Genomic DNA, 23055 nt, shown 5'->3' on the forward strand with positions numbered 1-23055 from the left:
ATTCCTGCTGTCTTAAGCATGCAGGCGCAGGCCCACTCCCAGGGCTACGTTTTTAGTAGTACTGTTTTAAAATTTTATTTTCAGTTCTCATATAAAAAAATGCAAAAGCAAGAGAACCCTGTAACACTAACACCTTTTCAAGTAAAGTAAAACTGTTCATAATTTAAAAACGATTAATGTACAACACTACAAAGGTTAAAGTCATGAAATATACAACCAGTGGTTTGGCAAGTTTTTTCTAGTGGTAAATATTGTGTTTGAATTTAATTTAAGTATAAACTGAATTATAAACAAATTATATTAATTAACTCAGTTAACTCAGTCTTGACCAAATGTGGAATTAAAGAGATTATTTATTTATCTTGAAGCCAATTCAAAGCACATTATTATTTTATTTGCTTCAGTAAGCTGAGGTGTTTTAATACATAACTGAAAGCAATCTCAAATACATGCTTTATGAATCCGGGATGTTAGAAAGCCACAGCTGGTACATATCTAGATTTGAATTATTTGAAGAGTATTAGCAGAGTATTATGCTTTCCTGTGGAAGGATTGGATTGAGAGAAAGAAGCAGTGTAGTTGCCAAAGTGAAACAAAAACTGGTTAAAATGCATTGGTCTGCAGGAGCAGCTGCCAGGTCCCCCCAATGTTCCACACAATCTCTGTATAATTTAGAAACAATAACAAAGCAATCAGCCCATATTCACAAAAGCCGGGTGACGTATAATGTAGTGGAGTTTTAGGATTAGAATGAATTGTCTCTCATTGTTCTCAGTTCTAAATCTTCATAAATGATTCACTGCATGTCATTACAGCTTAATATTTGCATGAAATCACAGTTTAGCTAGAATCATTTATTGGCAATTAAAAAGCTATTTAATCGTCATGCAAATTACCGCGAAGGCCCTTGAGTAAGAAATGGTCTGCTTCTCAATATCTTCAGGCAGACAGTGGCGTTCTTCAGATTACATTACCGTAATTGATTGAGCTTCCATTCATGCGGCTTTGAATTTACTGTTATACAGGTCCTGAAAGAGAAAGTAAAGAGTCGTAGTGTGAGTCTTAATGCCAAAGGCATCACAGGGGGCGTGTACACCTCATGTGTGCAACACAAAGATCTTTAACTCTTTTTACTTAGGCACTGTGAGAGACAGCCCTGCTTGGAAAGAGGAGAGTCTAAGCAAGGTCCTACTTGTGTATTTCCGGTAGATTACCATATTAGGAGATAGGCTTGAATGTAAGTGCTTTGGACCTGCTATAATGCCATTAGTGTGCATGGAAATGTAATTTCATGGTTCAAGAATAAGAAAAGAGATAAAAGACACAAGTGATGTTGTATGTTGCTATCCTGTCAAAATCAGGTTCTTTATTATTAACGGTCGGTTACTGTTACTGGGAACCCACTGCGTTCCAACACACAGGAAAGGACAGATTCCAATGTGTGAGTCTCTTCCATTTTTAAAGATAGACTGCTAGTACAATTCATATGCTAAACTTTAAAATGCACTAGTACGGTGAGATAGAGAAAGACAAACAGATTTGGGCAGCTGTGTAGGATAGCTCATTGATTTCTTGTCTGTGATCTAGAGAAAAAAAAAAGTTTATTTATAGATGAAATGCCACTTCCAATCTAGAGAGGTTGTGATTTGGATGCTTCAAGGCAAAATGAATGCAAGGACCATTGTTTAAAAAGTCTTTCCACCACCATGGCTCCCATGATTGGCAGCTGCGTTGTTCAATGCAGAAAGGTGATGCAGGGGGGTTTAACGCGGTTCTCAAGTGTGACTGGCAGCTTGCAGCAATTTTAATCCTTACGACACAAAGTGCTCTTAATGAATATAAATTGCTTTTTTACCCTGCATTGCCCTTAGCCATCATTCAAGTCTGGCCTCCATATCTTCCAGAACTTAACTCTTTGCTGGGCGTTATCATAAAGGACATCATGGTACTAAAAAAATCCTCAAACTTACTAATTTGCTGTACAATGGTTACAGCTTCCAATACTGGTGTTAGAATACGAAGATTCTTTAAAAAAAAGTTGCTAGAGCCACAGCATCTTTATAAATATTTTAGTGCTATTGTTGTACAGGAGTTATTGTTCCAGTCAACAAATAAAGAGACTGGAGCCTTAAATGGAACTCAAATATTATACTAGCCACTAGCCCACTATTGTAACTGAATCAAATTTAGGCACAGTAGTTTAGACAAACTGCACTTTAAAGAAACCAAGATGTATTTTAAATAACAGTGCAAGAGCTCGCTCGAGCTAAGCTTGGTAGTACTGTAATTGTCTGTAAACTTGCTGACAATGCCATGTTATTTGCTTCAGTCTAAGTTCTCTGGCAGAAATGTTATATAAGATTATCAGAAGACAATGTGCATAATAGTGGATATGAAACTTAGCCTTAGAAAACATATCAAATGTATAATAAACTAGGTGTAAACCTGCAACCTTGTGGCTTGCAGACATTGTGCCCCCCCCCCCCCCCTTCCCAAGGCTTGGCTCACTTAGGGCAAAAAGATACAATTACAGACCAGTCTTGCCTTGTGTGGTGTATCACCACATTTAGTTCTCCTGAAATAGAAAGCCTTTTGGAGCTAATTTCTTTGGGAACCAGCTGGTACCGGAACAGGTTTTTGTTTCATCCAGACCAAAACTACTTTTATTATGCTTGTAAGTTAGTAATGTATGTGCATTCATTATTACATCAAAGACATTAACCTTTAATACAATGCTTGTTTAACTGACACTCTAAAATGATGTCATAAAAGAGTGGCTTCGAATGTTATTATATATATTTTTCTGTACTTTTTCCCTTCCGATTTGCCCATTTCCAAATCTGTATGTAAATCCTACATATCCTTAACTCAGGACAAAGGTGTACCTTGGCTTGTCTTAAAAATCTAATTATTTCACTGTACTTTTTTTTGTTGTTGTTGCCAGGGCCGCCTTCTCCTCCCCGGAATGTCATTTTCAACATCAACGAGAGCTCACTGTTTCTAGAGTGGAGCCCTCCCAGTGACATGGGAGGCAGGAAGGATCTTACCTACAACGTGATGTGTAAGAAGTGCGGGGCTGAGCCCAGGGACTGTGAGCTGTGTGGAGAAGGCATGCGCTTCATCCCCCGACATGTGGGCCTGACCAACTCCTCGGTGACTGTACTGGACTTCGTCGCTCATGCCAACTACACCTTCGAGATTGAGTCGTTGAACGCTGTCTCTGAGTTCAGCTCATTCCCCAGGCCTGTGACGGCCATCACCATTACTACTGACCAAGCTGGTGAGTAAGTGGGGCTGTTCATGACATTTTCAGGTTGTATCTCTGTTAGCGTTAATCATCATCATTAACCACCTTCTTATGAGATACTACAGCCAGTATTCGTTTATAAAAGCAAGTTGCATCATTTGTGGTCAAATGAACACACAGCAGCATGTTAGGAATGAGCAAGAAACCGTCTCACATTTACTTGCTGAGTTGTGTTCGCAGGTGCAAATTGGAGTAAGAAATGTTAAAGAGAGGCAAGGTGGGAGGGATTGTCATCGTTCAAGTATAACAGGGAGCAGGCTGGGTGCGTCTTAAGCACTATGCAAAGAGCTGGGCTCATCTGCATTTCTGGTTAAAGAGCTTTTAACCCCATCTCATCTCAACAACAGGGAACATAATCTGTAAGGCAGTTCCTGTTACACAAGCTGTTAGGTTTATTTATATGAAGAAGAAAACAATTTAGCCATCAGTGATTGAATTATATAGTACCTTATTTAGAATAGACGAAAAGTGCGTATGTGCATGGTAAGTGAGTATGTGCATGGTGGTATCTGTGCATGTTTCTGAAGAAGGCCTCTTCTCATTCTGTGGTAGGAAAGAGATACAACAGACCTTCAATTTGTGAGAGTAATTGGGCTTGTACACTTTCCTTCATAACATGCTTTTGTTCCTTGTCCATTCACATAAGAGATGGGATACCAGTTTTATTTATTTTATTTATTTATTTGAGGAGTGGCAAGTCACGTTGAGAGAATAAATTGATCCAGATAGTTAGCATTCAAAACCTTGGACATACTGGTCCCAGGTTTTGTAGCTACTGATCCTTAAAATGTCAGCGAGGGTGATACATGTTCCTGTTTAGAGCGCCCGTGTCCATGCAGTGCATGATGGGATTGTACCCAGGCCACTGACAGCCAGCACTCTTGCTTTCCTTTTGACAGTGTAACATAGCGGGGTATGAGAAACAGCAGGGAGGGGGTTAAAACCTCCCTGCTAGAGAAATGCTCTGTTTTGATTTGTGTTGATTTAATTGTTTAATGGTTTAATTGTTTTATTGTTAATTGTCATCCGCACCTGGGCGTTATTGGAAATTAAGCCCAGGTGCGGGGGTTTAAAAAGAGAGCAGGCAGTCTGCTCAGTGCTGCTAAAGAGAAGGAGGCAGAAAGGAGTGCTCTGCTTCCTGGCAGTCCCGAGAAAGGTACAGTGCAAACCGGTGTGCTTAAGTTTTGTGGTACAGGGAAACGGCTTAGCCGTCCTGTGATAGTTAGGTTCCGGCGTGTGTAGTTAGTGCTCAGAAAGAGCTAGGGGTTTATTTTGTGTACTTTGTTTTAATTTTGGGTTTATTAAAAAATAGCGCGTGAGCGCTTGGAAAAACTCAATTTCTGTCTCTGGGTCAAGTTCTTAAAGGGGCAACGAACTCGAGTGGGTCTAGTCTTTCACAACAGATACAGCTCTGGTGTGCCAGCTAGGATGGATGAAAGATAGATGTCAGTAACTCTTTTATAGTTAGAGCCCCCCCCCCCCCCCCAGGAGAGCCCAGTTGGGGTGCTATATCATATTGCTTTTTCTTCTTTTTAAAGCTGAGTTAGGGTTTAAAACCAAATTTGTCTCTCTGTTGTTGACCAGGGATATAACAATGGGTTACCATATTTATGTATGATTTACCATGTTTTCATGTGCTTTATGCTTTCACTATGCTTTACAAAACGTTGATATGCTTTTAAAACGTTACCATGCATTCACCAGCAACATGATCTATATTGTATGCATGAGTTCCCATCTGAACCTCTGTAAAACTGTCAATCCATGCATCTACAGTATAGATGCTAAATGTTGGCAGTACTAAGCCAGTAATATTGTATGTATTAAGATTTATCAACTGGGCATTTACAAGACTAGGATGTTTGTCCTAGTTGAATTAACTTTTATATTTAACTGTAAAATCTGTTTCAGTCGCAAAAATGTTGGAACACATTTTCTGTATCTGTTGGAATGAGATCCACTGGAATTAGAGACGTAATATCAGTGTGGTGACAGATACACAGGCTTTAAACACTGCGAAGCTATGTGCCCATATGGCAGATTAGTGCTGTAACTATCAAAGAATAAGAGAAAAAGAATCAGCTGGGATATGGAGATTAACAGCTGAATACATTGGCCTGTAAACCCTGTCACCTTGTTAGAATGTGAGAAACACCTGGGAGAAAATGACTAGAGTTATTGTATTGCTGTCTCAAAGAAGTCCCGTACAGTTGATTTTTCAGGAAAACACATAGAAAATGCGCTGTAAGAAAAATCCATGTCAATATATTTGCCATGTACATTTTGTTACGTTTCCATTTCACTGAGAAACAGGAGCATGTTACAATGGTAGCTACATTAAATATGTGTGTGTCATTAAGATAAATCAGAGCAGAGATTGATGGGTGACAATAAGTTGTCTTTTCTTTTTTCCAAATAAACTCTGTTCACCGCACACCCATCTCAAAAGAGCACCCAATAGGTAATGGTAGATTACAGCACATATTTTTATTATAAAATAAGTTATGTATAAGCGATATCCTATTTAACTAGGGTGTTTTTTCAACTGATAGCCATAGGGATTATAAGGTTGCAATTGTGCCAACAAAAATAGCTGCTAGGTAAGGACTGCATGGCGTCTCAGTGCCATGGTGCCCATGTGTCTGTAGTGATTTCCATTGATTTCCAGTGGTGCCCTTAATTTAATTCATCCAATTTCCTTCAGAGAAGGTACAGTATATAAATAAACTGTCTGCATAATTAAAATGCTATTCTGTATTTGTTTAATAATAGTTTTTAGAACCTTTATAGTCATTATACGCTGAGCAACTTTCAAATGTGCATTTAAAAACTAAAAATGGATAAATCTAGGACTTCTACCACCAATGGTTCATGAGATACAGCCCCCGAAGTATTAGGGTAATGGGAGAAGCCTTGGACTACCACATGTAGCCCAAAATGTCCTGTAAAAATAACCTGATAGTTTCAGTGTTTATGTATGTCCAATAAGATATTAGAAATACATAGTTAGACAGATGGATACATAGATAGATAGAGTTTTAGTTGGCAGCAGGTGGAAGGATGTAGATGCATTGTGATAGCTTCTGTTTGAGAAACATGGGCTTTTCAAAATAATTATTTGGATAGCAAGGCATATAAACGGAAAATGAATAAATAAATAAACCAGACAGTTGATCATGTTTCGCCGTAATAGAAATGTCTTTCTCCATATTCAAAAGAGGCTCCGGGGAGGGCAGGTTATACAGCGTGTTTAGGCAGGTGACAGGAATGTTTGGGCTCTATGAATTGCTTTAGAAGCTGTGGGAAAGATACAGGAATACATGTGTCAGATGAAGTTACATGCCTATTTATTAGCATTGCATTCCGCTGCTGTTTCAGTTCTTTAAAGAAAGGTGGGACAGCATCACATCTCATTTCAGAGGTAGATTAAGATATCTTGCATTTCTGGTAAATATGGGTTAAAGTACTACAAAGTCTGTTCCAGCAATAGCTGATAGATCCTGATTTCAGAAGCCACACACCTACAGTATATATAAGATCACAATACTAATATACTAACAGGGGTTTATTATTATTGTTTGCTATCATTACAGACACCAATGGGCTGAGTAAATGGAAGTCTAAACATGGGATTGTAAACATGCTCCAGGTGACATGTTTGTGGTTGGCGGCACTCAGGAGGCTTGTGCATATGAACAGCAGAAGAGCTAGATGTCGTTTCTCCTGATCAGTTTGATTGACGTGCCAGAGGCATTTTTTAATCGAATACATGAAGAAAAGCTCCTGAAGAGAGCCATGCTAATGAAACCCTTAAAGGCAGAGGGAGAGCGATACAAAAACACACACACCACATAGTATTAGATACAAAAACCACCCACACCACATAGTATTAGAGGAATTTGTTCAATAATAAGGAGCAGCTGGAAAGATGTGCCGGTCACTGAAGCATTCAAGGACAGCTAAAGTTCTTCCGTCCCGGAAAACAGCGTTTTTATGAGTAAATAAATAATGTCCTTGGACACTTGTATTAATATATTTGATGGCAAAGTATTTGTAACGCATCATCGACAGCACAAATCCTTGAGTCTGTTCAATCGATCTAAGCAGGGGTGGATATAAATACTGTCACTGCTAAGATAGTTGAAATAGGGTCCTTTGTGTCCCAAGGGCATGAATAGCAGACTCCTGTTTTACATAGGGAGAGTTGGTGTAAGGGCCGGAGGAAGGTACAGGAAGTGGATGAGTATTGATGGGCTGAATGGTATCCTCCAGTGTGTCTGTTTTTATAAACAGGGCTAAAGTGCTAACCAGGAATGTGAGTCTCTACAGTGTATTTTTGTCTCTAAAAAAATTATAGGAACCAGGAAGGTTGCCATTTCCATGGGATAATAATGATGGCAGTTTGAATAAAATAAAAGTCTCTGAAAACCCTTGTTTTTGTCTACTGGGCAAATCTTTTGCAGTTCTATTAAGATTTTATGAGTTTGAAGTCATCAAAAAAAATATTGTCTTTATGTCTGTATTTGAGATACAGTTGGATGATCTGAAAGGTTCATCTTGTGTTATGTAAATATTCTCAATCTTGTATATATCTCTTTTGATTAGTCTCCCTTTGACTGTGTTCCTTATTCTCTATTGCAGTTTCTATTTTATATGTTTCCTTTGAAGAGATTCTAGAGCTCTGTTTAGAATCATGGGCACAGGCTGCTACTTTCCAATGTAGAGTTTGCAGCGTTTGTTTGAAAGCATTGGAAAGCACCGTGTGCCTCCTGTCTACTGCATACTGTGTATTGTTGCATTTTAACTGTTTGTGAAGGTCCTCACAAGAGGCCATGGGGTCTCTGTAACTCTATACTGATCCTGCTAGTGTTGTCATGCAGGAATGGTTTATTGATCCTCTTAATAACATTACTACACAAAACAGAAACATAGAGGAACAAAGTTTTCATAAAATCAGGTTTATAAATGTACACCTGAATCCTAGCCTGAAATGAATATCTTTTTCTTCATTTGAGGTCGTCGTATTAGATGTGGGACAGAACCAGGAAGGCACTTCAGAACTACACAGCTGGTTTGTTTGAATCTGTGTATGGAAATGTTTCCACACTCGTCCTGCAAATGGATGTATAAGCTGTCTTCTTACCAAGTGCTGACTAGTTGTACAGTAGTTCTTAACAATACATTTCTAATTAATATAATTAGATATGTTTTGATAGAAAGAAGTGTCTTTTGTGTTATCACGGCATTGAGACTGCAGTTAACATTTAAAAAATGTATGCGCATCTTTTAGAAAGTCTAAAAGCAATCCCCAGTGTACTAAAATGATTACACTAACAGTACTTATTAGTGGAACCCCTTTTAAATTATAACACACTGTTTTCTTACTGTTATTTTAATAATGCAGGATTTGTTTTAGGTGTAATCTGTATATTTTGACTTGCAAGGTAGCTGTCAGAACTGCACTACTCAATTACACAACAAATTGTTATTGATTGTGGTTGAAAAATTCAAAACTGTGCCTTATTTTCACACTTGTTTTGAAATCCATAAATGACAGTCACAGCTCATAAAGGGTTGAATGGCTGACAAGGGAATTTAAATCAAAAGTGATGAATTGGTCCTGCCAGCGGCCACTAGCACACTCTGCCACAGCTGCCACCGCTGCCCCTCTCACCGGCAGCCCGAGTCCAATTTCAAATTAAGTGTGACAAATTAGGCAGGAAGTTAATTACCAGCTTGGGGAAATTACGATGGTGTTGATTGGAAAAGGCATCAGAAAGCTACTTTTTCTGCCTTCAGACCAAACTGCCTAACATTTCAGAAGAAAAGAAGCTTTAATAAAATAAAAATAATGAATTAAAACAATTGATTAAAATAGTAGCCCCTCACTCAGCAAAGGTGACTTTCTCATTTTTCCCCCAGAACAGGAAGCATTGAATTAATCAATAGGCCCAAGTAATCAAAACCATGCTCTTTTATCACTCCAATTTAAGACTGACCATAAAGGGAGTGTGCCAAGTCAGCACTTTAAGCATTATTGACTAGCATCAATACTTATTTCATTCTAATACAGTAATTACAATAGTGCTAATTTATATAATGTGTGTTCACTATTACACTGTAATATACATTGGGCAAGAGTCTCAGGTAATTGTATTACTGTATGCAGTTGACTCAACCAGAAATCCTGTAAAGCGGGTTTCACTGTATTGTATAATAGCTAATAGTCCAGACTCTATTATTATTATTATTATTATTATTATTATTATTATTATTATTATTATTATTATTATTATTATTATTATTTATTTATAAGCAGGTGCCCTTATCCAGGGTGACTTACAATTGTTACAAGATACCACATTATTTTTTACATACAATTACATTATTTTTTACATACAGTTACCCATTTATACAGTTGGGTTTTTACTGGAGCAATCTAGGTAAAGTACCTTGCTCAAGGGTACAGCAGCAGTGTCCCCCACCTGGGAGAGAACGCACGCCCCTCTGGTCAAGAGTCCAGAGCCCTAACCACTACTCCACACTGCTGCCCATATATAGGGGTTCTTTGATTAGACCATGTTTTAGGAATCACATGGAGTAAGAGAACACACACACATACAGTTTTCATAATTTTAATTATTACACTAACCTTCCCTACAGATTCTATTTATGGAGGAAAAAGATGCAGCATTTAAACATAAAACCTATGCAAACCAGTAGCAAATACTTCTTTAGTATTTGGACATTCATGTATTAAGAAAGAAAGAAAGAAAGAAAGAAAGAAAGAAAGAAAGAAAGAAAGAAAGCACTGTTAATCTGGTTGTCTGTACTGTGCTGTGTGCCAGTGATAGGGATGTGCTGCCTCTGCATTTTGCACATCACTAGGTACACAGATTGCTGTCAACACCAGTCAGGCTGGGTTTATGCAGTGTGACATTCACGTGCTCCACTCTAAATTAAACCCAAAACTAATAAACTGCTGCTCACTTCAGATTCAGCTTGTTGTCAGTGATGTGTTTCTCCAGTCCTGGTTAAAGAAGATGTATGTTTTGGTACACAGGATTATTATTCATGTATGTATTTATTTATGTAATGAATTTTTTCCATTGTCGAACCCTTTGAGATGATGCCATCTCCTTTAGAAAGGTGTTCTGGGTGACAACAAAGTGGCAGAAGCAATTTACATACAAACTTTTCGGTTGTACTTTACATTCAGTGTCTCTAATTACTGTGTATTTACATAGTAGTTACTTAGTAAATGCATATGTACTTACACATAATGACAATGTTATTATGCAGTTACAATTAACTTAATGTGTAATCTTTGCATGATATAACCCTAATCCTAACCCTATCCCTATCTCTAACGCTAACCCTTTTCTGATGCTATTATGTATCTACATATGCTGTGCAAAAATATGTACATGTTAAGTTCATTGTAACTAAGCATGATAACATTTGTGACAAGCAGGCTGTAGTGGTGACGTCAGACCTGGAAGAAACACACAGTACTGCGAAGTGAAATGTGAATTGCACTGTTGCGCGTTTAATAATGAACAATATAAAAGGGTTTAAACAAAAACAGCACACAGCACTTTGGGACAAAATAAATAGACAGACAAAACGACAAAACAGTAAACAGACAGTAAACGAACAGACAAATAAACACGGTGAGTCTAAGCAACTTTACTTTTTCTCCTTCTCCAAACCCGTTCTCCACTCACCGAACACACAACCCAGAGTGAATGAAACGTGCATCTATATATACTGTTGTGTCGGGATTCAATTACTAATGAATTATTCACTTGAATCCCAGCACGTGAACTAATTCTGTGCAACCCCGTGCTCACATACTATTACATACTTTAAATGCACGTGAAGTGAAGTGCAATCCCCGTGCCTAAATATAATTATACATTTTAAATACTCATGCTCATTACCCACATTATATCCTGTGTACCAACTACAATACACCAACATTAACACACGCAACATACAACATAAAACACAAAAATACACACAGGGGCGGGGCACATTGCCACACATTGTAATTATGTGTAAGTGCACATGTATTTACTATGTAACTACTATGTAAATGCACATTAATTAGAGACACTTACTGTAACGTGTTACCCAGAAGTCTTATGATTAAACTTTCTTTTTTTTTTTTTTGTTAATAAATCGTTTGCTGCTTTTGAACTGAAGGGTATATGTAGAAGCGTTGTCATTGGCATATACATGTTTTTCTGTGTTGGCAAGCATTTGATAATGAATTTACAAAGAGGCCTGGATTGGAGCCTACCAGTATTCCTGAGGTACAGCAGATAGTAAAGACTGTTTGTTTTCTATTGTAATGCTAGCACCCCATCTTTATCATCTCCTTCTGCTATGGCACACAGCCCCTAAAACTGTGTTGAGTTCACAGATAACTTTACTATGCCCCCCATTAACCCTGCTCCATGCTACTGTATGTGCCAATCAATACAAACCAGTTGATCTCCCAGAAGCACAATCAAGCCAAGCACATTCATTTGCCTAAGATTTTTGCACAATGTTCATTTGTGCCTGATTAACATTTACAATTAGTAATTCTTCAAAGTGTTAATCAAGACATGAACATGCCCTCCACAAAAACCAATTAAACATTGTGTGAGTCACCGTAGTCATGCTGCATGCCTTGTGAACATGTGACCCAGTTCAGCAGCAAGTAAACCTGTGAGCATTGTTTCAAATGTCCTCCTCTGCAGAAGAATCCCCCAAACTGTACAGGGGTTGTTGGTGCTAGGTTTAAACTGAAGATTGGATTATTTCCATTTATATCTGATTGTGAGTTCCAGCAGGGATGTTATAGTTAGTAATACCACTTACAACAGTGGCATCATTGATTAATTGCATTGCATTGCTTTAATGCACCGAGCTCTCCTTTTAGAAGTCTAGGACGAGAGTGTTTTTATCTGATAACAGTTAATGGTGCTAGAAAATGGTATTATGTGAAATGAGTGACTATTGTAACAATCATATGCTCACTGCCACATTGTTTTAAGCTCTGGTCATATCAATAACACACATCTTTTTTTTCACAATTCCAATTTACAACTATTCCAGCAGAGTTTCCATTCCCTTACATTATGCAGTAGGGATGCGGACCGGACCAGATTTCGTGAGTGGTCCGATCTAAATCTACGGAAGTCCGGAACAGGTCCGGTACACCTTAAGGAAGTCCGGTATGCGGCTGGTCCATCGCACAAACACTAGGCCAGCAAGCTTTCTTTCTCTCAGTTTTAAAAAGATTGGAACTAGTGCAATGAAGGAAACAATGCATACTGCAATGAAACACTGCATACTCCTAAGACTTAAAGCATTAACCTTTTTAAAAGCTCTAGAGTAAAAAATAAAAACACAATACATACAAAGTCAAATCCCACAGAGGCTTTAATGAGAAGTTATGACAGAATACAACACAACAAACAGCATGTGGATTGTATATATTATCATGAAATTAACCAGAGCATGTCATGTGAACATGTCATGTGATCTTTTAAATTCTCTTTTCCATACGACATGGGACAGTGTTTATCCTCAAGCAATTATCTTTTTAAATGATACACTATTTTAATAAGTTTTTCTCAATCAAGAAAATGAAGAGGATAGAATAACATTGAAAATAGCAGAACATTAAAACATCAGTAAACAGAAAGCCATAGACTAAGATATTGTCAGCTGTCTAATTTGGTATCCCCTGTGTTTCTCACTGTAAATACTCCCAATATCACTCACACCCTTTGTATGTGATAATGGGGCACAGGTAGACACACTGTGCAAGTTTGACATTTTTAAGAGCCCCACTGCCTGAAATGCACAGGAGATACCAAATAATACAGCCATAGACTAAGATATTGTCAGCTGTCTAATTTGGTATCCCCTGTGTTTCTCACTGTCAATACCAATCTTGTGTGTGTACTGTATATAAAAGAAATATATAAACAAATATCTGTAAACAATAATGTTGTATGTAATCGCACAATCGTTTATAAACAGGTAGGTCGCATAGTTAATACATTAAGCATGAATTATTAAAAGATTGTTTCAGCTGCACATGTCAAAGACGTTTTTAATGAAAACATACTATAACTGATTATACACATCACAAAGAAATCATGCCGTCCTGTCGAAAGAGTTAGTAAATAATTGCAAAATGCAGCCGATAACTGCTGTGCGTGCACATCACTCGTATTTTACCTCAGACACAAGCAAAAGAAAATTAGATGTGCCTGTGGGACGATCTCATTTTACGCATGTGCAATGCGCCAGAGGATAGAGATTTCTGAGGGGGTACTGAATTGGTTACAACACCGGCAGTGTCACAAACACCTGGAGCGTCTTTGTAGACTGATAAACAGAGTCCTGAGCCATTAATCCACTCTGGGAGCCTGATCTGGGATTTACGGCCGTGCTGACCACTTCAGTAGAGAAAAAACGCTATGGACCGCTGATGTTGAAGTCCAGTGGCGGTACAGTATGTACCACGGTACAGGGCTGAACCAGATATTGGACTGGTTTTTGCAGTCCAATATGCATCCCTATTATGCACCCGGGGATGTTTTGTTTTTGTTCACCCCACCCTCCACACCACACACAGTTTTTTGGTTAAGTTTATACATAAAAATCAATGAAGCTGCAAAATACCTGAAGCCTAGGTCAATTGTATCAGCATTATTGTATGCCCTGATTTATTAACATTATTATTATGTCCTTGGCATTACTGACCTGAAAAATCCTTGTCATAACTGACTTAAAAAAAACAATTCTCTACTCATTCACTGTGAGACATCTGCTTCAGTGCTGGTGGTCACCAAGTGAGCAATGGCATTTTAAGCGAATGTGACCTTAAAGACTATGAGGCATTGTAAATCACCTGCTTCTCTTAGTTGAACCTCATTTGTTCTACTTTATGTTCGCTGTGTAGAAAGACACAGCCAGGGCAGTGTAATCTTTCAAGACATGCATTGGACAGCATTCGTTTCCACTGGTTGTCTTGCACACTTATTTAATGTCTGCAATAGGGCATGCATCCATATTTCAAACATAACGCAGTGTCATCCCCCTCAATAATAATAGTGCCTTGCTGTTTTACAGAGCAAATATTCCCTCTGTGATTATACACAAAAAACCCTGTGAATTATTATCAATTTACAACAACATTTCCATACACAGTTTAAAATCTAGTAATAAATCATGATTACAGAGTTACGAGACTACAGAACAAATCATGCATTGAAATGAAAACATAATAAGGAAGATCCCTTCTTCAGCCTCTGAGATGACAGTGTTGACAGTTTTAAAAGCACTATGAATAAAACAGCAATAATAAAACCCATCAGAAATACTCTTTGGTTATTTGCTAGGACAGGTACAGCATTTGACAGATTTGACATTACTTTAAAAGTGCTTGCATTCATTTTTGATGCCTTAAGTTTTACAAGAAACACTGTCTGTGATTAGGAAAGCATTATAAATCCCCTAACTGTATCACATAATATTGTTGCCAGATATTGTTTTTAATTGACTTAAGAAAAAAAAAATTAAGAAATGTGACTTGAATCAAGTCTGAATGAAAATGTAAGTATTCTTCAAACACCTTCAGAGAACTAACAAAAAAAAACTGTAATACTCGTAACTTTTCTGTATGACTAAGTTTAAAATGAAACCCCTCTTTTGTTTAAACACAAAATGACACTGACTATAATCAGGCATAGTTTTAAGAGATGCACTGAGATTTTCCCCTCAGAGCTCTGCAAGCAAGCAATCCTGACCTGAACAATACCAGCCATGCTGCATTGTGTGGAACTGTTCAGAGCTCTGCAAGCGAGCAATCCTGACCTGAACAATACCAGCCATGCTGCATTGTGTGGAACTGTTCAGAGCTCTGCAAGCGAGCAATCCTGACCTGAACAATACCAGCCATGCTGCATTGTGTAGAACTGTTCAGAGCTCTGCAAGCGAGCAATCCTGACCTGAACAATACCAGCCATGCTGCATTGTGTGGAACTGTGTTCTGAGATGTGGACAACGTGTTCTCTGTGGGCTACGTTGAGACCTCCAGTTCTGTTAAGCTGGATTCATACTTTGGCCTCCAAAACTAAAAGGCAAGAGAATCAACTTAAATCACCCCACCACGTACCCGGCTTCTAATTAAAGCATTTAAAAACTCATCTTTTTTCTCGGTTCAAGCTTTGTATAATTGCTTATTTGGGTAATCTTGAGGCAAATCTAACATTAGTTTGTTAGGTGGTTGAGTAGGATCTGGATTGAATAAGCAAGCTCCTTTCCTCCGCAGGAAAACTTCTCTTTCTAGGTCACTTTCACTTATGGAAATGCTGGATGATAATTAAATATGGCCAAGTGTTGTTTAGATCTAATCTGTTATAGTTATCCACGTTTAAAACAGTCTGACCTTTAACTGAGCTACACAGGGGGAACAAAGAATTCCATCCTGCCTGCATATTCAAATATCCAAAAAAGAAAGAGGACATTTTCAAAAACTTTTCTGCTTCTTTTTTATGCTAATTTAAATACACTGGTGTGTTTACAGTATGTCACGTTTTGTAACAGGTCTGTTTTTTTCATTTTTCCTAATGGAGGTTCCAGTGTATCTTAGTCTTTGCTCATAAGGTCATTAAGCAGATACCTACAAAATGATCTGTAGGCCCAAATGTATTGCTATCATACTGACATTGATGTTATACTGACCCTAAATGTAGAATATTTTATATCCACACACATAGCAATAAGAAATACATCCCTGTCGGATCTTGGTCCAGATATATCCACCCCACACTCTTTGCATCTTTTACCATGTCCAGTTTCTTCAACAACCATGAGGGAGATCTCTTGGCTGCGCCCCAACCTGCCAGTACTGCTTATTAGACAGATTAGTGATGTCCTCAGCAGGTGGGAAACATCTTTGGTTTATGCCCCAGGTGAAAGGTTTGACAAGATGCCTTTATCAGACTGTGAAAGGGTAGCCGTGTGGTGACGTCCGGGAGCCCTAGATGACCGAGGGATCGAACCCCCAGGCACCGGGCTGTGAAACAGGGGTGGTGGTCGGGGCTGTGGTGGATGTGGTCTTCTCACCTTCTTCGTGGCCAGCAGCTCCCCTTTTTGGGGCTCCGGCCACAGTATTTCCTGCTACAATGCAGGGTGGGCAGTGACCCCAGGCGAAGCAGAGCCGGCAGCGACCCCAGGCGAAGCAGAGCCGGCAGCGACCCCAGGCTGGCTGTGAAGGCGGCAGGGGCTCCACCCCCTCTGGCTGTGAAGGCTGTAGGGGCTCCTCCCCCACTGGCTGCGAAGGCGGCAGGGGCTCCTCCACCTCTTCCTCTGTGAGGGGGCAGTTAACTGGGAAATGCCCCCACTCCCCACAGATACAGCAACAGTGTGGCACACCTATGCTGTGGAGGAGGGCTTCCCAGCTAATCTCCTCCTGTGGCTGTGGCTCTGGTTCCACCTTCTCTCTGACCAATCTCGCCAATTTCAAAACACCACTCCTCCCCCCTCAAGTAGGTCATGCAGACATCCACCTGGTCAGAGACGCGATGGGGCTTGCGACCAGCCCCGCGCTGCTGCTGGTTCTGTTGCTGCTGCTGGTTCTGCTGCTGCTGCTTTCCCATCTTCTTTCTCCAAAAACAAAATCTTGCAGTACCCGCTCTGGCGCTCGAGTCCTGGAGGCGCTGGTGATCCCACACTGGACACCATGTGTGACAGGGTAGCCGTGTGGTGACGTCAGGCCAGATGCAGGAAGAAAAACACTGACAGGTACTGCAGGGCAAAAGACACAACGTCCTCCATTTTTTTTTAAACAAAAATAAATAAAATATTTAAACACAAAATAACCGCTCACAGAGCAAAAATAATTATTTCAACAAAAAATCACGACCACCAAAACAAATGCCTCGGTCAGGTTGGGCATTCACCTTCACTGATCCGATAGTTTTGTATTTTTGTTTTGTTCTGCTCTCCTCTCTCGCTCCCGTTCGCTCCTCTGAACACCCACCCCGAGCAGGGAGAGCTGCAGGCTTTTATATTAGTGACCGGGGGATTAACTAGCTATCCATTATCTGATAATCCCTCGGTCACATTCTACACAGGTTTTCTAATTACTACTGGCAGAGGACGAGCTGCCAACCTCAGCCCTGCCAGAACAGATTTAAATAAAAACAATAACAAAACATAAACACACGTCTATGCCAATATATATATATATATATATATATATATATATATATATATATATATATATATATATATATACACAGTATATATATATATATATACAATAAATACATAATAATACTAATCATTATAACAATAATAATAATAATAATAATAATAATAATAATAATAATAATAATAATAATAATAATAATATACTTTATAGGAGCAGGGCTTTGCCCTGACCCCTTCTCATGTACAGGGCTCCTGGTCCTTTTACTCGGACACTAAACTCTTAGAGACTCGTGTGCCTTAGGTGAAGGAGGGGAAGCAACCCTTACAAGCTGTTTAATCAATATCAGTGAGACTGCTGAAAATTGAAATTAGAAATACATCAGGAACATATGGTATGTATTGCATATTACATTTGGAAAAAGAAATGCTACACACACAGTCCATAGTATACTATACACACAGTCCAAAGTATATTATACACACATTCTGTAAAATGTTGTGACAGAGAAACATCATCTGTAATTGACAAACCCAGGACTGGAAGACCCAAAAAGTTGTCTAACAAGGATGAGCAATACTTGAAGATAACATCCTTAAGGAATAGAAAGAAGACAAGCATTGAATTGACAACAGAACTGGCAGAAGGCACAGGTGTCGTTGTCCAACCATCAACAGTCCAAAGCACCTTTGACCATTGTTCCATAGTCCAATTTCTGTGTTCTTGTGCATATTTTAGCCTTTTAGTCTTGTTCCCCTTTCTTAACAGAGGTATTCTTACTGTAACACATCCTTTAAGTCTTGATTTCAACAATGACCTTTATTCTGGGCTTGTCAATTACAGATGATCTTTCTCTGTACTTGTTGATTATGCTACGGATACCACACCTTGAAAATCGAGTGATGCAAGCTATTTTACTCAATGTTTTTCCTTCTTTGTGCAAGTCAAGGTTGTTATAATAATAGAAAACACTAGTGGAGGCTTTGAGTAAATTGTTGATGCTCATAATGCATCAGAGTAGATAAATGCAACATGTCTAAGACTTTTGCATAGCAGTGTCTATATATATATATATATATATATATATATATATATATATATATATTTTTTTTTACACTTCTAAAGATTCACAATTAGGTTGCCTGGTAACTCTGGGAAACAGATTTGAATGAGATTACTTACAGTGACTCCAGGCAGCAGCCATTGTAATTATCTGACATGTTTTGTAACCAAACCACCAGCTGTACTTTGCACAATATTAACAGCTGGCTAAAAAAAAATTGCAGTTAATTTAAAGGTAAGTGAAAGGGTTTTTCTGTATTTTTAGGTTATTTGTAATTAGATAACGAGTCACCATCCAGAGTTACAGGAGGAAGTTTAGAATTAGGTATAGTAAACTGTTCAAAGGTGATTTTGAAGTAAGCTCCCCTGAACATAAAATAAAATAATCAGCCATGGGCAACATACACTGTGTGGTTTGATCGTTTGTTACGCATTCTCCTTGATATAAGTGTCACCATTTCTAGCTCTGACTGCCTAGCAGACTGATGAAGCTGGAGACTTTGCGGATCTCCGCCACCCGTTCCTCAGAGAAATGCTCTTCTCTCACTGGGACTGCATGTACCACACTCTTAGAAAACACACAGCAGAGACACAGAAAGCAGGCAAATGGATCATCTGGCAGCAGCAGCAGCAAATTAATTCCAAAGTTCCAGTGAACTCCAGATTGTATTAGAACAGACTGAACAAACAGTATATCAGGTGTCAGCCTTTCACACTTATTGGGTTTCCTTACAAGAATTTGGATGATCACTGGCCTTACAGTACTGGCTTAGTTTCTAATCACCCTGTATATATATATATTAACCTTACATTACTGTTTACTGTATATACTGTATATAAATACAATTATATATATATATATATATATATATATATATATATATATATATATATATATATATATATATATATATATATATATACAGACGTGCTCAAATTTGTAGGTACCCCTCCACAAAAAACGAAGAATGCACAATTTTCTCTGAAAAAATTTGAAACTGACAAAAGTAATTGGCATCCACCATTGTTTATTCCATATTTAATAGAAATCAGACTTTGCTTTTGATTTTTTATTCAACATAATATTGTAAATAAGAAAACAAATGAAAATGGCATGGACAAAAATGATGGGACCGCTAACCTAATATTTTGTTGCACAACCTTTAGAGGCAATCACTGCAATCAAACGTTTTCTGTAGCTCTCAATGAGACTTCTGCACCTGTTAACAGGTAGTTTGGCCCACTCTTCCTGAGCAAACTGCTCCAGCTGTCTCAGGTTTGATGGGTGCCTTCTCCAGACTGCAAGTTTCAGCTTTTTCCATAGATGTTCGATAGGATTCAGATCAGGACTCATAGAAGGCCACTTCAGAATAGTCCAATGTTTTGTTCTTATCCATTCTTGGGTGCTTTTAGCTGTGTGTTTTGGGTCATTATCCTGTTGGAGGACCCATGACCTGCGACTGAGACAGAGCTTTCTGACACTGGGCAGTACGTTTCGCTCCAGAATGCCTTGATAGTCTTGAGATTTCATTGTGCCCTGCACAGAATCAAGGCACCCTGTGCCAGGCGCAGCAAAGCAGCCCCAAAACATAACCGAGCCTCCTCCATGTTTCACTGTAGGTATGGTGTTCTTTTCTTTGAAAGCTTCATTTTTTCATCTGTGAACATAGAGCTGATGTGACTTGCCAAAAAGCTCCAGTTTTGACTCATCTGTCCAAAGGACATTCTCCCAGAAGGATTGTGGCTTGTCAATATGCATTTTAGCAAATTCCAGTCTGGCTTTTTTATGTTTTTCTGTCAAAAGTGGAGTCCTCCTAGGTCTTCTTCCATGGAGCCCACTTTCGCTCAAAAATCGACGGATGATGCGATCAGAAACTGACGTACCTTCACCTTGGAGTTCAACTTGTATCTCTTTGGCAGTTATCCTTGGTTCTTTTTCTACCATTCGCACTATCCTTCTGTTCAATCTGGGGTCGATTTTCCTCTTGCGGCCGCGCCCAGGGAGGTTGGCTACAGTCCATGGACCTTAAACTTCTTAATAATATTTGCAACTGTTGTCACAGGAACATCAAGCTGCTTGGAGATGGTCTTGTAGCCTTTACCTTTACCATGCTTGTCTATTATTTTCTTTCTGATCTCCTCAGACAACTCTCTCCTTTGCTTTCTCTGGTCCATGTTCAGTGTGGTGCACACAATGATACCAAACAGCACAGTGACTACTTTTCTCCATTTAAATAGGCTGAATGACTGATTACAAGATTGGAGACATGTGTGATACTAATTAAAGAAACTAATTAGTTTGAAATATCACTATAATCCAATTATTTATTATCTTTTCTAAGGGGTACCAACAAATGTGTCCAGGCCATTTTAGAATATCTTTGTAGAATCAGCAATAATTCATCTCTTTTCATAGCTTCTTTGCTTTATTCTATGACATACCAAAGGCATGCAAGTATACATGATAAAATAGCTTTTAATTTCATCACTTTTCAGGAGGAATGAAGCATTATTTCAATGAGCTGTAAGGGTACCAACAAATTTGAGCACGTCTGTCTATATATATATATATATATATATATATATATATATATATATATATATATATATAATCAAAATCCAGTTTTATGGATTCAGAGGTAAGGATTCTAGTAAATTAAATCAGTGATTTTCTTCCTTTAAAAATCACCAATCATTGTGTGCTTCTGTGGATTAATACCTACAAGAACATTCCTTATAATCAAGGATAGCTCACTGGAAAACTACAGCCTGTTAAAGTCCCTATAGGATTCCAGTAAAAAGTTAGAACACTGTGGTGAAGTAGCATGTTGACAATACCTACCATTTCCTGTCAAACCTTTCTTCCACTCAAAAATAATACATTATTAATGAACTCCAATATTATTTTTATTCCTTGTCATTTGCTATTTTTTTTTCCTGTACCTGCTGCTGCTCCTTATTCTTGTTAAGGCCGTCCATCCATCTAGCAAGCAAGGGCACAATTGGGAAAAAGAAATCCTGAGAGAATGGGTACCACTGTCTGTCATTCTGTCAACCCTGTCAAGATATACAGCCTGTTCATCCCATTGGCCAGGTGTCTGTTCTAGAAGGATTCACCTTGCTTGATAAAATGTGCATGGTTGACTAAATAACCTTTGCACCAGTCTGCCTTGATGGTAGTATTTATTACTACCACAAAAGTTCAAAGGAAAACTTGAATTGCAATGATGTCTCATACTGTACAAGCAATAGCACAAAGAAACAGAAGCCAATGCATTCACAAGTATCTGTTTTATTATATGAAAAGGTCTTATTGATTCCTAGAATACACACTGTCAAACATACCCTTTTCTACATCTTGTGCTCTTGTGATTATTTAAGTGAACTGTCTCAGGAAGGGTCCAGTAATGTAAGGTTAAAGTCTATCCAGGAAAGGCAGGGGTATGTTCCTTCATGGGTTTTATTTTTATTTTTGATTCTGTTGTCAAGACTCTTCACAATATGGTAATACAGACATATAGGACAAAGATCAGTTTAATATCCTAAATATTCTGCCATGACATTTGAATTATATTGCATGAGTCTGCTGTGACACTATAACAGTGAGACAGATAAGTCATCAGTTAGCTGCACTGCATCTGACTGGCATTGCCATTTCACTTTTATATGGACCTGTGTGCACCCTAAAGGAGGAAAAGAAACACTCAGCACAAATCAGAAGCTGTCCATGTTCTAACTGATAATGACTCGTGGGCTTTCCGATTTTCAGGTTTTATGGTTCATTTTTGGAGGTTCAAAAACAGGTTTATTCGACTTTATTAGAACAAAGAGAAGGATGAGTGAAAAGCATGTTGCCATATTTTCATATGTTTTTACCATACTTTACCATACACACTTACTTTGATATGCTACCGAAGCATACCACTGTAAACTTCAGTAAGGTACAGCAGGAAGTAATAAACATGTTCTCAGATACCTCAGTAGCAGTTTACAGTACGAGGGAGTTGCCCAGGTTTGCAGTTTCTATGGGATTGTGTCAGTGTTACTTGGTCATTAATGACACGCCACACACTCCTGTTCTTTTTCTATCTTGGGCTGTCTACAACATTACTCTATGGGCCCTCTTTTGAAGCATGAGCAAATCAGAGTGCAGTTTATCTCGTAGGAATAAAACCATTATAAAACTTAACAAGATACAACTTTAGTTGGTTGCAAGAAGCAGCAGATACATTGTTCTGAGCAGTCTCTGCCAATTTTAATTTGCCAGTTCCTTTTGTATTGCATCAAAATATGGCCCTATAACTATCAACCAATTTCTTCTACCTGAATGGACCTTATTATATATAATCTTTCTCTATGAAATTTAATTTTCAGTGAACAACGATCACCCTATTAAATATTTATTAAATATAATTGTGATGAAAGAACTGTGTTTTCAGCTATTGAACCACGTTGTTTTATA

At 38.4% G+C, this 23055-nt stretch overlaps 1 protein-coding gene across 3 annotated transcripts in view; it reads left to right on the forward strand.

The window, feature by feature from the left end:
* The window catches only part of LOC117407255 (ephrin type-A receptor 6), a 206473-nt gene that overhangs the window by 128975 nt on the left and 54443 nt on the right, over positions 1–23055 (forward strand). For all 3 annotated transcript variants that reach the window (XM_034012042.3, XM_034922865.2, XM_034012043.3), the window contains one exon: positions 2945–3280. In XM_034012042.3, the coding sequence (XP_033867933.3) occupies positions 2945–3280 (336 nt within the window). The remainder of the gene's footprint in view (positions 1–2944; positions 3281–23055) is intronic.

The sequence above is a fragment of the Acipenser ruthenus genome, chromosome 8, assembly GCF_902713425.1.
Source record: "Acipenser ruthenus chromosome 8, fAciRut3.2 maternal haplotype, whole genome shotgun sequence".
In the NCBI taxonomy this organism is placed as follows: domain Eukaryota; kingdom Metazoa; phylum Chordata; class Actinopteri; order Acipenseriformes; family Acipenseridae; genus Acipenser; species Acipenser ruthenus.